General features: G+C 44.5%; 1 protein-coding gene across 1 annotated transcript in view; it reads right to left on the reverse strand.

The window, feature by feature from the left end:
- cacng2b (calcium channel, voltage-dependent, gamma subunit 2b) overlaps positions 1-8,377 on the reverse strand; it is a gene marked incomplete at both ends in the record, with an annotated part of 65,693 nt that extends 57,316 nt beyond the window's left edge. Inside the window, 2 exons of the mRNA XM_079498277.1 lie at positions 6,326-6,729; positions 8,229-8,377. Of these exons, the coding sequence (XP_079354403.1) occupies positions 6,326-6,729; positions 8,229-8,377 (553 nt within the window). The remainder of the gene's footprint in view (positions 1-6,325; positions 6,730-8,228) is intronic.
- Positions 8,378-19,129: the final 10,752 nt, after the last annotated feature.

Consider the following 19,129-nt stretch of genomic DNA (forward strand, 5'->3'; position numbering starts at 1 on the left):
ACATTTAATGGCGGTGTGTGTGTGTGTGTGTGTGTGTGTGTGTGTGTGTGTGTGTGTGTGTGTGTGTGTGTGTGTGTGTGTGTGTGTGTGTGTGTGTGTGTGTGTGTGTGTGTGTGTGTGTGTGTGTGTGTGTGTGTGTGTGTGTGTGTGTGTGTGTGTGTGTGTGTGTGTGTGTGCCCTTTCCCTATCTTCCACTTTTGGTGCACTTTTCTTGGATCACACAGTATGACTGCATCTTGTGGTGACACTATCACTTTGCCAAAATCATTCGACAGACACAGCAGCACATTTTGCCATAATGATGCACGTAAATGGTATATTTCTATAGCGCCTTTATCCAAGGTACTTTACATAGATTGTGCCTTACATTCGCCCATTCATACACTGATGGCGGAGGAAACCATGCAAGGCACCAACCTGCACATCGGGAGCAATTAGGGATTCAGAATCTTGCTCAAGGACACTGCGACACTACCTCTGGGAGAGCCTGGGATCGAACTGGGAACTTCACGGTTCCTATCCAGCTGTATCCTACCGGCCACTCTACCCCTGAGCCACGCACGCACGCACACACGCACGCACTCACGCACGCACGCACGCACGCACGCACGCACGCACGCACGCACACACACACACACACACACTCACGAGATGAAAACAATACCAGCCGTGCTGGTGTTGTAATAAGATACATCCCAGATTCCCAATTCCGCTCATAGCACACTATCAAACCACTGGATGTATTAAATGTGTGACTTCCAATTAGGGATACAGTAACATAATTTGACACCACTGGTAGATAGGAGGTTGAAAATGTAAACACATTCTTTATGTCAGGCAAGGCATGAAAGAAACAAAAAGGTTTCTAGGAATAATGCTTTCCTTTAAATATCAACCAAGACATGTGAATATTACATACAGTATAACTGCCTGTAACCACAGTACTTTTGGGAGAAAAATGGCCTCAAAGTCTTGCATCATGTCAGGTACAGTACAGTCTGAGATGTATCTGCGTGCAGTTCTCAATCCAGGGATCCATGGGTTCCTTGAGGGGGTTCCAAACAGACCCTTAACTCTGAGAGCTTACAAATGGAACCAAATGGAGTAATGGACCCTTACAGGTCCATTTGGTTCCATTTGTACACACTCGGAGCCAAACCAAGCCAAAACTCAAAAACCAAATTTAGCAAACAACAATCACACAAAGGTAAATGAAAGCCTAGACTTCTTTTCTAATAAAATGTGACAAAAAGAAAACACCAAAAAATGGAGTTTACCAACATAAACTGTTGGAGTTTACCAACATAAACACCTGAAAATGGTAGTAGTTATCAAATCATTTACAATATAGGCAGGCAGGCAAACAGAGCATTATTTACAAAGCACTACATTCTCTAATATTACAGTCCAAATTTTAACTCATTACATTTGTGGTCCAACTGGAAGCTGTCTCACTGGGCACACATCCTCCTAACTTCAGTCAACAATGTGTTGTTGTACTAATCAGTGCCATGTCCACTTAGTATAAGCAACATTGGGCTTGTCTTTCTTGTAAAGTCGCTTGTACATATTGGTAGTAGCTGGTTGCGGTTTGTGGGGCTTGTTTACAATGTTGTTTGAAGCAGTGGCTCTCAAGCATTTGAATGTCAAGGACCTCCACATTAATCTGTAATTTGAAAATATTTTGCTATTTGTTCCTGGTTGCTTATTCTTCTCGTGAAATCTGTCCACACTGGTACTGGTACTAATTTAAATATTATGTGATCTCAAGTCTTTTTTAAGGATACTTAAAAACAGTTTTTTTTTGTAGATCATGCCCATCAAGAACCTTTGTGGGAATCAGTATAAGAACTTGAGTCCTGATCTATCTCATCCCGGTTGTAGCTGTCCAATGGCCATCTGAAATAGCTGATTGCTATAGATGCTAGTGCCAATAATATTGCAGCTATGGGCAGGGCACAGAGAGAAACACTAACATGATTAGCTGCTTGAGATGTGATGTCACACAAACGTTTGCCAACATTTCCACACCAACCAAATGAGGGATTGGGGTAGCTGTGATCAATATTGGACAAAGTCCAATGAACATTCTTTCCCATGTTCTGCAGAAAGAGAGTAACTGAGGCAGTCTTTCTCTTCCATTTATATTTATGGTGATGTAATTTACAAGAAGGAGAAAGAACATCCACACATTTGTTTGGAGCTCTTACTAGGTCTAAAATAAAAAGAGACCTAGTAAGAGGTTGAAATGTTGCAGCAGTTTGCCATTTAATAAAGTAAAAGTCCTTGGAGCTTGTAAACAAGTGTGCGGATGTTCTTTCTCCTCCTTGATTCTCGCCTTGACGTCCAGCACCTGGCCTAAATACATGGGCAAGATGTGCACACAATCCTCTCTGTGAACGATATAATTTACAAATCACCCATAACCACTTGAAACCTACAGTATATACTTTATTGACCGGGGTCCCCCAGGGGTCTTTTTTTCCTCCTCTACACCAAATCTCTGCCTTGCATTTCAATCTGTTGTGAGCCTGTGTAGCGGTTAGTTAGAGCACTGGTTCCCAAACGTTTTGATCTCAAGAACCCCCAAATCGACATTTATTTGGCCGCGGACCCCCATTTTAAAACATATGCCAGGGACCTGCATAAGAGAAGATTTTCAAGGCTCCAACAGTGATTCTCAACCATTTTAATTCCAAGGACCCCCAGTGTGACATGCATTAGGCTACGGACCCCCATTTCTATCTCTGGGACTGCAATTTATATTGTAAAACCACTGTTCATTTAACTCTGAGAGTGTACAAATGGAACTAAATGGACCCGTTACAGAGTTCTGAGTGGTTCTGAGTTACAGAACCATAAGGGTCCATTTGATTCCTAACTATCTATCATTTAGCTGGGGACGCTCTGGAACTCCCTCAAGGACCCCTGGTGGTCCCCCGAACCCCACTTTGAGAACCGATGAGTTAGAGAACATGCCTTTCAGGCGGAAGGTTGCGGATTCGAACCCTGCCGGGGGTCGACGCCAGCGAGGGCATGACGCCCTCGCGATAGGTTCCTAACGCCAAATGAAATGGGTTCAGAGATCTGAGCCAAGTCTCCTGCAGGAGGCATGTCTGAGACCTGTCTTGGACAGAAGTCTCCGGACGTGAAAACACATAATGATGATGTGAGCTTGTAGACCTGTTATTTATTTTGCTTGATGTTAAATTATTAATGAATTAAATTTCTACATTTACCCTGCAAGAAGGGTCTTATGTTGTTGCGGAATGTTTTGTTGTCTTGCCTTGGTTATTTTTATGCCATTGTTTTTAAACCTTCTAGCACTTTGTGATTTGCAAAAAATGTAAAGTATAAATAAACTATATTATTAGTAGTAGTATCATTATTATTATGCCCAGCATATACTGTAGGTAAGCTAAACCTCTTCAGGCCACTGCTCCTAGATTCATCATAGCTGACAGTGACGCTACACTATTACCGTCTTCTGTCTGAAACCATTCACTGTCTCAACAGTGCTATACTGTATGTTTTAAAGCGCAAAGCCCTGGTTCATAGGCTACCACTTCATTTATCATCTCTGTTAAACTGGAACATTGGCACCCATCCCACCGGTAGGCTTCCTAAAATTAACTCTGCTGCTTAGAAGGACACATTTCTTTGCTCATATGCCCCACATACATTTAACTTTGTGGAATCCAAAACGAGGGGCCTCCGGTCTCCTCCCTCAATGCATTTCCCGTGTTTGAATTAAGGTTGAACTGATGAATTGATGAATAATAGTAAATGTATAGTGTTTTTTTACCCTGTTTATACCCTCTGTACCGAAGTTGTGGAACAAACTCCCTTTGAGGATCAAAGATGCTTAAAAGTTCACCCAAAAAATGACTTATGTCAATTACACACGACATGAAGCTAATAATGCATGGATATGTTTTAGTTTTTGTCACATTCCTAAGCCAATCATTTGATGAATGGGTGGTGGCTGGTCAGTAGGAGACTCATTGAGTCTCAAATGCTGTTATTATGATAGGTTTGCCAGAGTGACAGACGACAGAATGCATGGTAAATTGGTAAGGTCACAGAAATGTGACCTATGGCAACTGGGTCAATGTTAGTCTTGCTATCAGGAGGCTGCTCAACATCAAGTGGCAGGACAAGGTCCCAGACACCGAGGTCCTCCACAGGGCTGAAATGGAGAGCATCACCAAGAAGGCTGCTGTACGGCGAACTACAACATGGAAAGCGATCACGCGGCGGACACCCTAAAGGCCAGTCTCAAGAGCTGCGATCTGGATCCTGAGACCTGGGAGGCCGATGCCCAACACCGCTCCAACTGGCGCTCTGCAGTCAAACATGGAGTAGAGTAGTCTGAAAAGCGCCGCATCCAGGAAGCCAAACTGAAGCCTCAGCTCCGAAAGACCAGAGCCAGTTCCTCCCTCTCACCTAGCCAGCCATCACATGCCCTCACTGCAATATAGGACATTCCGTGCACGGAGCGGCCTCATCAGCCATCTTCGCACACACAAAACGTGAAGTTAATTGGTCATCTTCACTTGCGAAGGACGAACATGACAGTATAACTGTATACTGGATATACTGTATGTCCATGGTTATCAATGTCCAAATGGACACTTACAGGTCTGTAACTTTTGGTTGCATAACCGGAACCAACCCGGGGCAGGCAGTATAGGTATCAATGCCCCACATGACCTTAACCACTTGGCCCTCAGCGCCCATCCATTTAGACCCCTGGTGGGTCCCGGACCAGAAGTTGAGAAACAATGCTATATTAATAATGTCATCAGCATTGGTGTACATGAGCAGCAAGGTAGTGTGCCTCACATCATATCTGCATCATAGGGATGCAAATAAGGATGCGAACTGTATAATGTGCAAGTGAGAACATGTGTAGTAAATGTGTTTCAAGTACACATATAAGCTCTCCTCGCTCTCGTGTTACACACACTCTTATATTCACTCCTAAATTCCCTTCCTACTAATTTATTCAATTGTTGGTTAACCACCTAAGCCCTATATATTTTTTGAAAAAGAAAAAGAAAAAAAGAAAAAAAAGACAAGGAAACAGAAAAAAAGAAAAACATATGAATGAAAATATTGAGGGGGATGAAAAAAACGTGAGATTTTAACACTTGGAACATGTTGAACATGTTAACGTGAACTGTGAAATGATACGGCTGTTACTGTAACTTCCATGTACATTTAATTATTGTAGCAAGCATTGGCTACAATATGTTGTTTATGCGTTGGATCTGCTCTGGCACTCAGCTACAGTACGTGAGGTTCCTGCTCTGACCCAATCCACTCTCTGCTGAGAATATTAAAAGGTCAATCTGCTCACCAACCACGGCATGCATCTGACAAGACAGGAACCAACTTGACATTTGGTGGATGCTTTTATGCACGGAAACTATAGCCTTTGCAAACCATCCCGCGGTCTCGCGGTTCACATTTCCATCATGTGTGTGCTCTGCAGACCGCCCAATGAAAATGAAATGTGAATTCTGTGACCGGGATGGTTTAACAGGCTACGGAAGCTATAGGACCTGCAGGATCATGAGCGTTTTCTCCCCAAATCCCACCCCCAAAAATGCATCAGTAAGTTCCTGCTTACTGATGCATGTGTCCCTAGCGATGACATCAGGGAATGACAGTTTTCTACCTCTGTTCTGCTTTGAGGCAGGACTCCAGAGAAGAAGGGAAGATATAACCTCAATGTCAGCTCTGTAGCAGTGGCCGGCAAAATGTGTCAAATTCAAGGACCCCCCATAACCATGAGAACATACAAATGGAACTAAATGGAACTGTGAGGGTCGATTTGGTTCCATTTGTACAATCTCAGAGTTACAGACCTATAAGGGTCATAGCCCTAGGGTGATAACTAACTAGCTATATCACCCTGTCTTCATCCTGTGACGGTTCCATGAACCACTGTGTGATGTCACATACACAATACAACACTCTGGTAGCAATCATTTTGGTGATCGCATCAGACCACAAAGATCATACTTTCGGTGTATACAATAGCGTCTGTCTGTGTGTGCGTGCGTGCGTGCGTGCGTGCGTGCGTGCGTGCGTGCGTGCGTGCGTACGTGCGTGCACCAACGACAACGAGACCAGCAAGAAGATCGAGGAGGTGATGACACATTCTGGCCTGTGTGCGTTCGTGCGTGTGTGCGTGCGTGTTCAGTATCAGTCTTGTTACAGTAGGTGAGAGACAGACAGACCGTTTTGTGTAGGTGAGAGGAAGTGAATGTGCGCACATGCGTGTGTGCATGCATGTGTGTGTCTCAGTGGCGTATACCTTCCAGGCAGCAGGTCCTCCACAGGCCAGAATGTGTCATCACCTCCTCGTTCTTCTTGCTGGTCTCGTTGTCGTTGGTGGACTTGGACTTGCAAGTGCCGCGTGAGTACAGCCAGTAGTCTGTCCCCACGGCGATGGTCATGAGGCTGAAGGCGGCGAAGGCCCCCACCGTGGTCAGCAGCATCTGAACTCCGCGGTCAAACACGCCCATGTTGCCGCATTCCACGAAAGGGGGGCCCCCTTTCCGCTTGATGTACAGGAAGTAAATATTTGTGAGTTTGCGTCGCCACGCCAGCTCGGAAAATGGGGGGTTCACCGCGTCGGCTGGACGGCTGTAGCGGCGGGGGGCGGCCGCCGGGGGGCTGGGGGAGCCGGGGGAGCTCGGGGGAAATCGTATGGTTGGTCTTGGGTGGGGGGCAACAGACCAGATGAAAAGAAATTAGGAAGGGAGTTGAAGGCTCACGGGTGTCGAGGGGTGGATGGGTGGTGGGCTTTGTGTGTGAGGGGGGGGGGGGGGGGGGGGTCAGGCACAAACTCTGGGTGTGGATGTGAAGAGGAGGAGACACTGACAGGATCCTCAGTCAGTGTTCTCTAGACTCTGGTCTTCAAGTGGAACAGAAGGCCCTGCTCTCAATAATATTGACCTAAAAAATACAAGCTTCTATAGTCGCTCCCACAAGAGTTGAACCTGGATGTATATAGGCCTACTTTGCACTGTTAGAACGACTGGAGGTTTCAACCCCTCAAACAAACAGAAGTTATAGGACAGTATGGCTGTTGTAAAAATAACGTCAGGCCTGTTTTTGGCCTTTTCAATGTCATTAAAAGTGATTGAAGTGTGTTCCACTGCACACAGCTTCTATATGGAGCTGATCATGTAGCCTAACTGTTGCTGTTGGGTAGGCTTACAGTGTACAAACACACACACACACAGTCACACACACACACACACACACACACAGACACACACACACACACACACACACACACACACACACACACAGTCACACACACACACACACACACACACACACACACACACAGAGACACACACACACACACACACACACACACACACACAGGCTCACGCACAGGCTCACGCACTGGCTCACTCGCAAACTTTCACTTACACGTGTGCACGCATGAGGACGCACATGCACGCACTTCAAAGACAAGACCCGATCACACACGCACTCTCAAGCATGCAATTCACGCTCTGTGAATTCAGATTGAATTGGGATGTGGAAATAAGGATTCGGGGTGAGTGTAGGCTATACTAACAATCTTGACGGCCTGGTTTCTTTAACGTCCGACTAGCTAAAACTATATCTATAGACGACGGTCACACTTAAATCAGGTCGTTATGTGATCCTTTTTGGAAAAACCAACTGATCTATTTCAACCAAGTCTTTTTTTTACCGCACATACTATCTTTCTGAATAATTGAGCTGTCAGATGTATTCGGTGGGAAGAGGTTTATAGTCAGACAGATGCGAGAGGAAGCTATAAAAGGAATATGGTGAAGAAAATAATTGAAAACGAATTCAAATTAATAGGTTTAGAACGTTTAACCAAAATCAACACGGGCTGAAAACCAAATAATCAGGATACACCATGACTGCCAAGAAAACCATTCCTATGGATGAAAATAAAATTACAACCAGGGACGATCAACCCCCTCCTAAAGAAATGAGCAAGCCAAAAGGGGGGAAAAAACGAACTCGTGGAAAATCAAACGACAGCCCGGCTAGTTTTCCTTTTTCCTAAAATTCTGGTCCCCAGTTTCCATATGTAGTCCCTAGACCGCTTTCCAGCGAAAATGAAAATCGGCTACAACACAGAGAGCTGCCGACGCCAATCCGCTGAGAGAGGGGCGCATCCAGGCGGAGAGAGCGACCATCACTTGTCATGGAGCCGGCCAGAGGGGCGAGGAGACGCGGAGGGGCCGCTACTGTCGATGCTCCCCCAGCCCGGTGCTGCTGCTGCTGTTCCCGTATCCAAGCGATCTTCGACGGTTATATCACGACCAGCCGCGAAAACAATGCTGTTCATCCCTATAGCCTCACTGCCATCCACTAAAAAAAAGACATTAATTAAACAAAATCAATTGGTGCTTTACAAGGCAAAGGCGCTGCGAGGGAACATTTTGTGCAAAAGATTGAAATAGATCTTTTAGAAAAAGACAAAATAGTAGTCGGATAACACCAATCCTTGGTCTCTCGTTTTCCTCGCAGGGCTGAGATAGAAGTGGTGAGAGAGAGAGAGAGAGAGAGAGAGAGAGAGAGAGAGAGAGAGAGAGAGAGAGAGGAGGGGGTGGATGAGTGGATGATGGTTAGAAGCAGGGAATAAAAAAATCGACACAACCACAGAGAGAGAGAGAGAGACTAGAGAGAGAGAGAGAGAGAGAGAGAGAGAGAGAGAGAGAGAGAGGGAGAGAGAGAGGGAGGGAGACAGAGAGAGAGAGAGAGAGAGAGAGAGAGAGAGAGAGAGAGAGAAGGAGGGAGAGAGAGAGAGAGAGAGAGAGAGAGAGAGAGCGAGCGCAGCAGCACTTTACGCTAAAACAAGCGGACACGGGTTGCTCTTAAATTGCTTTGCGGGGGCCGAGTCCAAAGACAGTTTTGGGGCGCAGAATGTGGGGTTTAGAGCACATGTGTTTTGCAGGGTGATAGATAGCACACATCTTGGCTGTTTTCATCGTCTGTGCTGGAGAACTCTCTCTCTCTTTCTTTCAGCAGATATGAGTGACACAATGGGAAAATAGGATGGCCTATTAAGAGCATAAAATATAAGGTCATGACTCTAAGTGCAGTGTGTGTGTGTGTGTGTGTGTGTGGGTGTGTGTGTGTGTGTGTGTGTGTGCGCGCGCGTGCGCGTGCGTGTGTGTGTGTGTGTGCGTGTGCGTGTGTGTGTGAGTGAGAGAGGGCCTCCCACGTGTAAGCTGTTCACATGCATCTTCCGTTTTGGAGAGCGTATCACACTAGGCACTGACTGAACACCTATACACACTGTAAGGATGGATTATGCCGAGGTGACACTGCTGTCATCACTTTGGAGCCAGGTCTATGTCGCTCCACGTTTCCCAGTGCTGCCTCTGTCCTTCTAGTGCTGAAATGGACAGCTCCCCTGTCTTTAATGGTGCTGAAATGGACAGCTCATCTGTCTTTAATGGTGCTGAAATGGACAAATCCCGTCTGTAATGGTGCTGAAATGGACAGCTCCTCTGTCTTTATTGGTGCTGGTTCTGAAATGGACAGCTCCTCTGTCTTTAATGGTGGTGAAATGGACAGCTCATCTGTCCATGTGACCTGAAATGGACAGCTCATCTGTCCTTCATGTGTCCTGAAATGGACAGCTCCTATGTCCTTCATGTTGCATGGACATGGTGCTGAAATGGACAGCTCATCTGTCCCTCATGTAGCATGGTGCTGAAATGGACAGCTCATCTGTCCCTCATGTTGCATGGTGCTGAAATGGACAGCTCATCTGTCCCTCATGTTGCATGCTGCTGAAATGGACAGATCATCTGTCCCTCATGTTGCATGGTGCTGAAATGGACAGATCATCTGTCCCTCATGTTGCATGGTGCTGAAATGGACAGCTCATCTGTCCCTCATGTTGCATGGTGCTGAAATGGACAGATCATCTGTCCCTCATGTTGCATGGTGCTGAAATGGACAGCTGCCACAGCGGCCACGCACTGTAGCCTACAAAGAATTCATGCAGGAGTTATTGTCTCCCCCTTGTGATAAGCCACTAACGGGAGGAAGGATGCTACTTTTAGGGAATGCAATGCATGGACACGCGCATGTGCAAATTTCTTTCTCTCTTTCACTCTCTCTCTCTCTCTCTCTCTCTCTCTCCCTCTCTCTCCCTCTCTCTCGCTTTCTGTAACCCTCCCTCCCTCTGTCTCTGTCACACACACACACACACACACACACACACACACACACACACACACACACACACACACACACACACACACACACACACACACACACACACACACCTCTCTTTCCTCCTGCAGTGATAATGGCCATGAACAAGCCTCTTGAACAAACCCTCGACAGCGGGGCTCGCCACCTGTTGATTTACACAGTACTTTAATGTGACGTAGAGGGGACGTTTAAGAGCCTCAGTGGGATGATGCACATTCAGATTGGTAGACCCAAGTTATGAGTACAACTATAAACATTATAGGAACAGGAACAGTATGTGAGCTTCATCATGGAAAAGAATAAACGCCTGGGTTGTCATGGTCAGCATGGGCAGATTATGATTAGACGTGGTTCACAACATTTTCTGGATCAGGGCCCACTTGAAAATCTTGAAAGCATTCATCTGTATATATATATATATATATATATAAATATATATATATATATACATACTGTGTGTCGTAGGCTCAATCGTCAGCTTGTCACCTCCTCCTTTCATTCAATAGACCCCGCAATCTTTTGTGGCCAAATGTAATTTCCTGGGGTCTAGTAGGACTATTGTAAATAATGATAAAGAAATTGCCGGTATATACAAAAATACATTATTTAGCCACTTGTTCGAATGCCCTGCCCCCCCAGCCCCCCCTCCCCCTGTAAAAAAGAAAAAAGCTAAAATAGTTCAAACGAAAGAAAGCAGCAAATGAAAAATAATTAACACTCACCTTTTACTTTCTCTAATAACAACCTAAAACATGAACCGGTTGAAAATAAATCTAAGTTGGCCGTTCACACCAAGCACTAACTATAACAATATCTAACTATAACAACACAAATCAATGTAAAGTCAAGTGGAGGGCATGCACAGTCCACACCACAACTATAACAAAGACAACGGTGAACCATATAGTGCTTGATGTGAATAGCCCTATGGGTGTGTTTTTTTGTCCAGCAGAACAACAAGCTGCTCTTTCTGCTTGCTAATTTCTATGTAAATTAATTTTTTTTTTGCCAATGTGAATATGCAAAGATCATATCGTTGTTGTCGGGCAGAAACCTCTTATCTCCATATTTTAACTTTTTGAGTGGTGTAAACCACTCCTACGACTGGCTTTGTTAGTTTACGTGTCTGTCTGTCTGTCTGTTCGTACCAAAAAATGAGCATGGTTGCTACGGTCACCCAGTTCACCCGGGTGTGATTTCATTACGTCAGACATTACGTCAGACCACAGCTGATCAGGCTATATAAGACCTTACACCACTCAGTTCACACGGGTGTGATTTTTGGTAAATGAATGCCTTACTTCAGAGGTTCCTAAACTATTTCATGTCAAGGACCCCCAAATTGACACTATAGGACCCTCATTAGAAAAGATATGCCAGGGAACCCAATAAGAGAAGATTTCTTAGGTTCTAGCAGTGATTCTCAACCCGTTTAATTTCAAGGACCCCCAGTTTGACATGCATTAGTCTATGGACCCCCATTTAATGGCATTTCTATCTCTGAGACCCCAATTTATATTGTAAAATCCATGTTAATTTAACTCTGAGAGTGTACAAAATGGAACCAAATGGACACATTAGGGTCCATTTCTATTCTATGATTAGAAGTATTAGCATTATCGTAGTTTATTACAACATATGTGTTTTTTCGGACTCTTTCATCATATTATATTGCACAAATTGTGATTATCTTTCTTTGGAACAAAATATGGAGGTGTTAGCCTTGTGTTATAGTGGGGCTGTCTGGCAGGAATGAGTATGATTGTGACATTATCAGAATTGTAGATACTAAAGAGAAGGGGGACAGGCAGGCAGGCAGGCAGGCAGGCAGGCAGGCAGGCAGACAGACAGACAGACAGACAGACAGACAGACAGACAGACAGACAGACAGACAGACAGACAGACAGACAGACAGACAGACAGACAGACAGACAGACAGACTATATAATATCAGATATTACCATATCCAATATTTTCCACATTATCTAATATAGAAGTGGGGGGAAGAGAGAGAGAGGGGGGGGGGGGGGGGGGGGGGGTAGAGTGGTCTTCCATATTCTCCTCCTCCAGGGTCTAGAGGACATATTTAACATTCCACTGTGCTGCTCCTCCTCCTCCTCTCCTCTCATCCAGTCACAGCCCAACACCTCTGCTGCACTCTGCGTACTGATGGCAGAGAGAGAGAGAGAGAGAGAGAGAGAGAGAGAGAGAGAGAGAGAGAGAGAGAGAGAGAGAGGGCAGAAGAAAGAAAACGTAATCATGACCAGCATTGTGCTGCCTGTCTGGCCTACCCTTCATACAGGCCAGTCATCTACCATTGGATGCATATTACAGTACATGTCTCCATGCTGCACTGACATTTTTAATAAGTAAAAAAAAAAAAGTTATATTGGGTTTATATCCGATATTTTACTGTAGTACTGTACTTTTACAACTGTGCTGTACAATCAGACAGCGTTTTGTTTTTCTCCTCATCTGTTTTCCTTTTTTTCTTTTGTCTTATCTCAATAATGTCCCTATTTTCGCCTCTATCTTGGCCTTGTGCGTTATTGGGGAGGTGGGGATAGGATGAGAGGGTTGTAGGGTGGGAAAAAATGTATGTTCTTTTTGTCTGTCTTGTTGTTTTCGGTTGTAAAACAGAAAATGTGGTTAAAAGTGAAATTCTGTGCTTTCTGATAACATTTTATTTGGGACACAAATAAGGAGGCTGTCTCCACATTTGCTGTGCTAATGGGTTCTACATACTGTATAGGATTAGCTCTCATGCATGTCCGCCATCATGCAGTCGATATACTGCACAACCTCCAGATTGTATGCAGTATAGTTCAACTCTGTCCATTTTGACACTGTCAGACTTAAAGGGGAATTTCACTTTCAAACATGTTTGGGGTCATTTTAAGTTTTTTAAGTTGCTTGACTCGGTATTTAGAAATGCGATCAGACACGGCCCCTTCCTATACATACCCATTGTAACTTCAAACTCAATTTGAACCATGGATTCATCTTCTCTTTTTTACTGTGCAATATACTGTCCAGCACATGCAGCCAGAAACAATTATGATTTTGGCAAATAATGTCCCGTGGTAAGGACTGTTGCAGTAGTAATGTGGTGCTGCAGGCAGTGCAGTAAACAAACTGACCTGGTTTGTTCTGTCCCCAGCTGTCCAAACTCTACTTCTATTCCTACAAATAGGCAAGTACAAATACTTTTTACTAGGGCTGGGACTCGATAAAAAAATCTAATTTCGAATCTAATTAATTAACCTAAATTGATCGCATGTTTAATCGCATATCAATATTTGACCTGAGAAGCCTTTTCTATTTCCTTTTTTCTTCTTCTTTTTTTCCAATTAAAAACAGATTTTGTTATAAAACTGAATCAATGAGTGAGGTTTTTTTAATCTAAATTTCCCATCCACTGCAGGGGCCAACAAAGCACGGTCTGATTGGCTTCTTCTCCGGTTTGTTGTCGGTTGGTTGGTGCACCGGTATATGATCGGTACGCCTGATTGGTTGGCCCTGACGGGCGGCTGTGGCTCAGGAGGTAGAGCAGGTCGTCCAAAGATCCATGGGTCGGCGGTTCGAATCCCGGCTCCCGGCTCCGGTCTACATGTCGAAGTGTCCTTGGGCAAGACACTGAACCCCAAATTGCTCCCGATGTGCTGGTTGGTACCTTGCATGGCTTCCGCTGCAATCGGTGTATGAATGTGTGTGTGAATGGGTGAATGTAATGCACAATATATGTAAAGCGCCTTGGATAAAGGCGCTATATAAATGCACCATTTACCATTTACCATTTTGGTGCACCGGAATGATCGGTACGCCGGAAACTCGTCCAGAGTTATGTGGTGAATAAACTAAGCACTATTCAAATGCGCTATTTTTTTCAATTGCGTTATGTTTTCTGTAATTAATTAATCGAAATGAATCAGTTAATGTCCCAGCCCTACTTTTTACATCTGTCTATAACACAAGTCCAATGCACAGGTTTGAGGTTCAGCAGTGGTTCTGTATGTAATTGTCACATCCTGTGTATACGGGTACATGAGAGTCAAAATATTTAGTTTCGGTTCCTCAGTTATTGTAGCAACAATAATAATAGACATATACAGCAACAAGGAAATGAAAAAAGGAATAATCAGAATAGCAGCAGTATTAAAAACAGCTGGTCCAAGCACTTAAGGTGCTGGAAGGTGCTGCACGCAAGGTTCTTTCACCTAGTTCTGCTACTTTAACTATTTTTGACAATCTTTGACCATTCTGTCTGGCATGACCAAATAGGGATACACTTTCAGAGTCAAATGAACACCCAGGTTTTTACTGTCCAAAGGCTGCCCAATACAACTATTCCTCGTGATTTATTCACTTCAACAGTAGTTGACACGGGCAGGGAGGGTGTTACTTATTACATTTTTCCCATAGATTCCCAAAGCCAAACAATTCTGGGCTCTCCAAATGATTTCACAGCTACAAATCCCTGAGCTTATGTCTAGATTTATACAATGGGCCCATGTCCATATAACCATGCTCTGTCGGGCGGAAACCTCATATGTCCAAAACTGTAAACTTTTCAGGATTCGAATTCAAAAGCAGAAAAGGTTGCAGATCGACAAGCTCAGTGGATCTGCTACTTTTACCGCTCTGATTAACTGAATGTATGTATCTCAGAAAGTAGGTTCTAAATCTAAGATACCAAAGGATACCAGAGAAACAAACACTATAAGTACAGTATAACAATTCATCTCTGTCGGGTGGAAACCTCATATTGTCCAAAATATGAGGATTCAAATTCAAAAGTGGCCTATACTGTACCAAAGGCAGCAGATCTACAAGATATTGATCTTGTGGATCTGCTACTTTTGATGCTTTGTGTGACGCTGTACTACTGTAGTGTGATCAAGTCGGGTATAGGTATTCATTTACGGAAAAACACAAAAAGTGAAAACATGGAGATAAGAGGTTTCTGCCCAACAGCGACGATATGCAACATTTGGCTCAAGAATGCTGTACACTTTCTATAAGTGTATGGAACATACATAGTGGCCCTCAACCCCCCATACCTGCTGCCCCAGACTGTTGCTATTGCAGTGCACAGGAGAAGTGTTCGCCCGTGGCTTTCCAACACGCACGGCACGCGCACGCACGCACGCACGCACGCACGCACGCACGCACGCACGCACGCACGCACGCACGCACGCACGCACGCACGCACGCACGCACGCACGCACCCGTGTTTGTATTACTATACTTCAACATTTTAGGGCACCTTTGAAACTATAGCAGAAATGTATAATAGCTCAGTGACTGATTACTAGACTGTGTGTGTGTGTGTGTGTGTGTGTGTGTGTGTGTGTGTGTGTGTGTGTGTGTGTGTGTGTGATTGTGTGTGGGTATGCGTGTGTGTGCGTGCGTGTGTGTTTTACAGTATATTGAGACAAATGAAGAGGATCGGTGCAAACAATGTGAGCACATGCGCGGATCATCAGACTCTAGTCTTTCTCCCTCTCTCTCCCTCACACGCACGCACGCACGCACGCACGCCCACGCGCCCGCCCGCACACACACACACACACACACACACACACACACACACACACACACACACACACACACACACACACACACACACACACACACACACACACACACACACATACACAGGGGAGGACAATTTGTACCTGTCTAATTTAAGATAATGCATCCCAAATTGCCCCCCTCATCCCTCTCTCTCTCTCTTGTTGCCTCAGTATGAGCCAGGGCATCCTCCCCCCCTTCTCTCTCTCTCTCTCTCTCTCTCTCTCTCTCTCTCTCTCCAGTGAGCATGAATGACTGTGTGTTACCTGCTGCAGCCTGGCCTACTTCTAAACTTCCTCCTCTGCTCTGCTCCACCGCCGACAGCAAAGTCACAGCAGAGGTAAACGCGGGGAAGGAGCGGTGCTGCATGGGAATTCATACGGTGACAAGAAAGGGACAGAAGAGAGAAGAAAGGAGCGGTGGAGAAAAGAAGATCAACATTATCCACAAACGTTCAAAAATGTTATACACTTTGTGATCTTGTACATCGGCTATTTTAGCTTTTTTATGTATAGGGCTCAGCTTAATTTTAAGTGGATAAGTCAGGCAAATGACACAGAGGACGAGTTTCAGACTTCCATCTGATATGGTTGCTGTCGGGCAGAGACCTCTCTTATCTCCATGTTCTTTTTTTCTTCCGTACATGAACACGTTGATCACATACACACATAGGCTACAGCAGTGGTTCCCAAAGTGGGGTCCGGGGACCCCCAGGGATCCTTGAGGGAGTTCCAGGGGGTGCCCAGATAAATGATAGTTTGGAACCAAATGGACCCTCATGGGTCTGTAACTCAGAGTTCCATTTTTACACTCTCTCTGGATTTTACAATATAAATTGGGACGCCAGAGATAGAAATGCCATTAAATGGGGTCCGTAGACTAATGCAGGTTAAACCGGGGGCCCTTGAAATGAAAATGGTTGAAGAGCCGCAAAAATCTTCTCTTATGGGGGTCCCTGGCATATGTTTTCAATTGGGGGGTCCCAGGGATAATTAGTGTCAATTTGGGGGTCCTTGGCATGAAAAGGTTTGGGAACCACTGGGCTACAGCATCAAAAGTAGCAGCTAGTGCAGATCTGCTACTTTTGCTACATTTGGATTTTAATACTGAAAAATAATATTGGACATTGAGGTTTCCACCCCACAATATTTATGAGCCTAATGAGGCCAACTCCTTTCACCTGTGCAATTTCCAGCCTCTGCCTCAGCCAATTGAGGCTCAACCAATCAGGGTCTTCATGCCAGTGGGCTGAATTCACCCTTTGTCAAGTCCCGCCCATGGTTGTGCCCCTCTTCGCACCCATTGGTTGCCATTTTGTGGTTGGACAAAAATCCTTTCACTCCATCCACTACCATTGAAAAAACATGTTTTTCAGTTGTTTCGTATTGATATTCTGTGAATTCAATTATTATTTTAAACTTGGTGTCAGTAAAAAGGAACATCACAGGTGCAGCATGGTGACTGAAAAAATTATGTTTTAGCAAATTCAACATAAACAAGGCGGAACCAGGGTGGAACAAGGCAGAAAGAGCCTGCTGGTTAGACAGTCAGGGACCAATCAGAAGTCTGACAAAGGGTGAATTGATTGCCAAAAGTACACTTTTCACAGTCAGTTTGCAGTCTTCAGACACAGGCACACAGTCAGGCACATACACAGATCTCCATGTGGGACACCGGCTGACAGTTAAAACGGGTGCTATGACAACGTATATCATTAGGTTCCCAAGTTGCATCGTTCCCAAGTAGGCCGGTGGCCGGCGACTGCGGCGGGTCTAGTTTAAATTAAATATTCTTTAGGGGCATGTCATGTGATCTATACCTGCACAGCCTTTGTGATCTACTGGTAGATTACGATCTACCTTTTGGGCAGCCCTGCCCTAGAGAGTATTCAGGAATCCATTGTTTTGTTCAATTTGGAAACATGAATCAATGCACATATACTGTATATGGAATAATAACTGCAGCGTATCGTAAGAGTCTCCAGATCAACGTCAGTCTCAAAGAAATTAAGCAATGCCACTGTGACTCACAGCTGACTGTGGCAAGTGTCCACAGAATTCTATAAATGCTTTTGACGTCAATTTCAGATGAATCATTTCCCTTTTGATGTTATTTCATCTCATTGGCATGTAATTATAGATAATTTCAAAGAAAGGGACATTTAGGGTCCAAATGTCCAAAATGTCCCATTGGTGTTCAAATGGACTGAGATCATGCAGGTGGACATGATTCACATCATTTCCAGACATAATTTCCATTACTTCAACCCATGATAAAACTATATTATTTCCAATGTGGTCCTGAAAAATAAATCCCAGTGACCCTCTTACAGTCAGTAAGTGGGCACAAGTGGTCCAAAACAACCGTGAAAATGCCCACCACAGTGTAACAGAACCAGCAGACCCCAGCACTGAAGGATTCAAGCGCTCAGGCCTGCAGGCTACCATTCACATGCACTTGACCACTTGTGGAGAATATGGTGAAGAATGACTCATCTGACTATATCACTTTTTTCTCCACATCTCTGTAGACCAGTGCCTACGGTTTTTCACAACACTGAACTCCCGAATTTGCCTTTGTCTTTGTAGAGGTTGATGCACTGCAACACTATATCACAGAGGCCAATATTGTGTTTTTTACTCCACTACTATTATTTGAAAACTTTAGTAGTTACTATAGTTACTTTGTAGATTTTGGTTATTAATACAAAACCACTTCAGGCCTATACTCTTACTTTGGCAAAACGTAGTAGTTTGTAGAGCTGTTATTTTCAATGACTTTTTATACATTTTATACAACTTGTGAAATGAGACCTATACAGTACATCAATTTTGAATACCGAAGTTGTACTTGTAACAGACTATTTCTACAATTGGGTATTGATACTGTACTGTTTTTTTTTAAGATATTTATTTGCGGCTTATGCCTTTTATTGGTTTTTTGAAGGGACAGACAGTAGGCTGACAGGAAACGGGAGAGAGATGGGGGAAGACATGCAGTAAAGGCCGTGTCAGGCTCGGGAGTCGAACCCGCGGCACACTGCGACTGGATTACCAGTCGGGTGCCCAGACGGTTACGCCACCGCCTGGGCGATACTGTACTTTTAAGTTAAAAAAAAGTCTCTCCGTTGCTCTGTCCGAGTGTCCGTAGAGAGGTAAATAAAACGTGAAACTTGGACATTTACATTGTGTGCTGGCTGTTTTCTCAGTTTCATGATATTGTTGAGCCGTGCACCTTGAGACTTCATTGTTTCGTGTGGAGTGTTGCAGGGCATTCTGCAGGGCATTCTGCTTTG

This window comes from Electrona antarctica (assembly GCF_951216825.1).
Source record: "Electrona antarctica genome assembly, chromosome: 4".
NCBI classification, from domain to species: domain Eukaryota; kingdom Metazoa; phylum Chordata; class Actinopteri; order Myctophiformes; family Myctophidae; genus Electrona; species Electrona antarctica.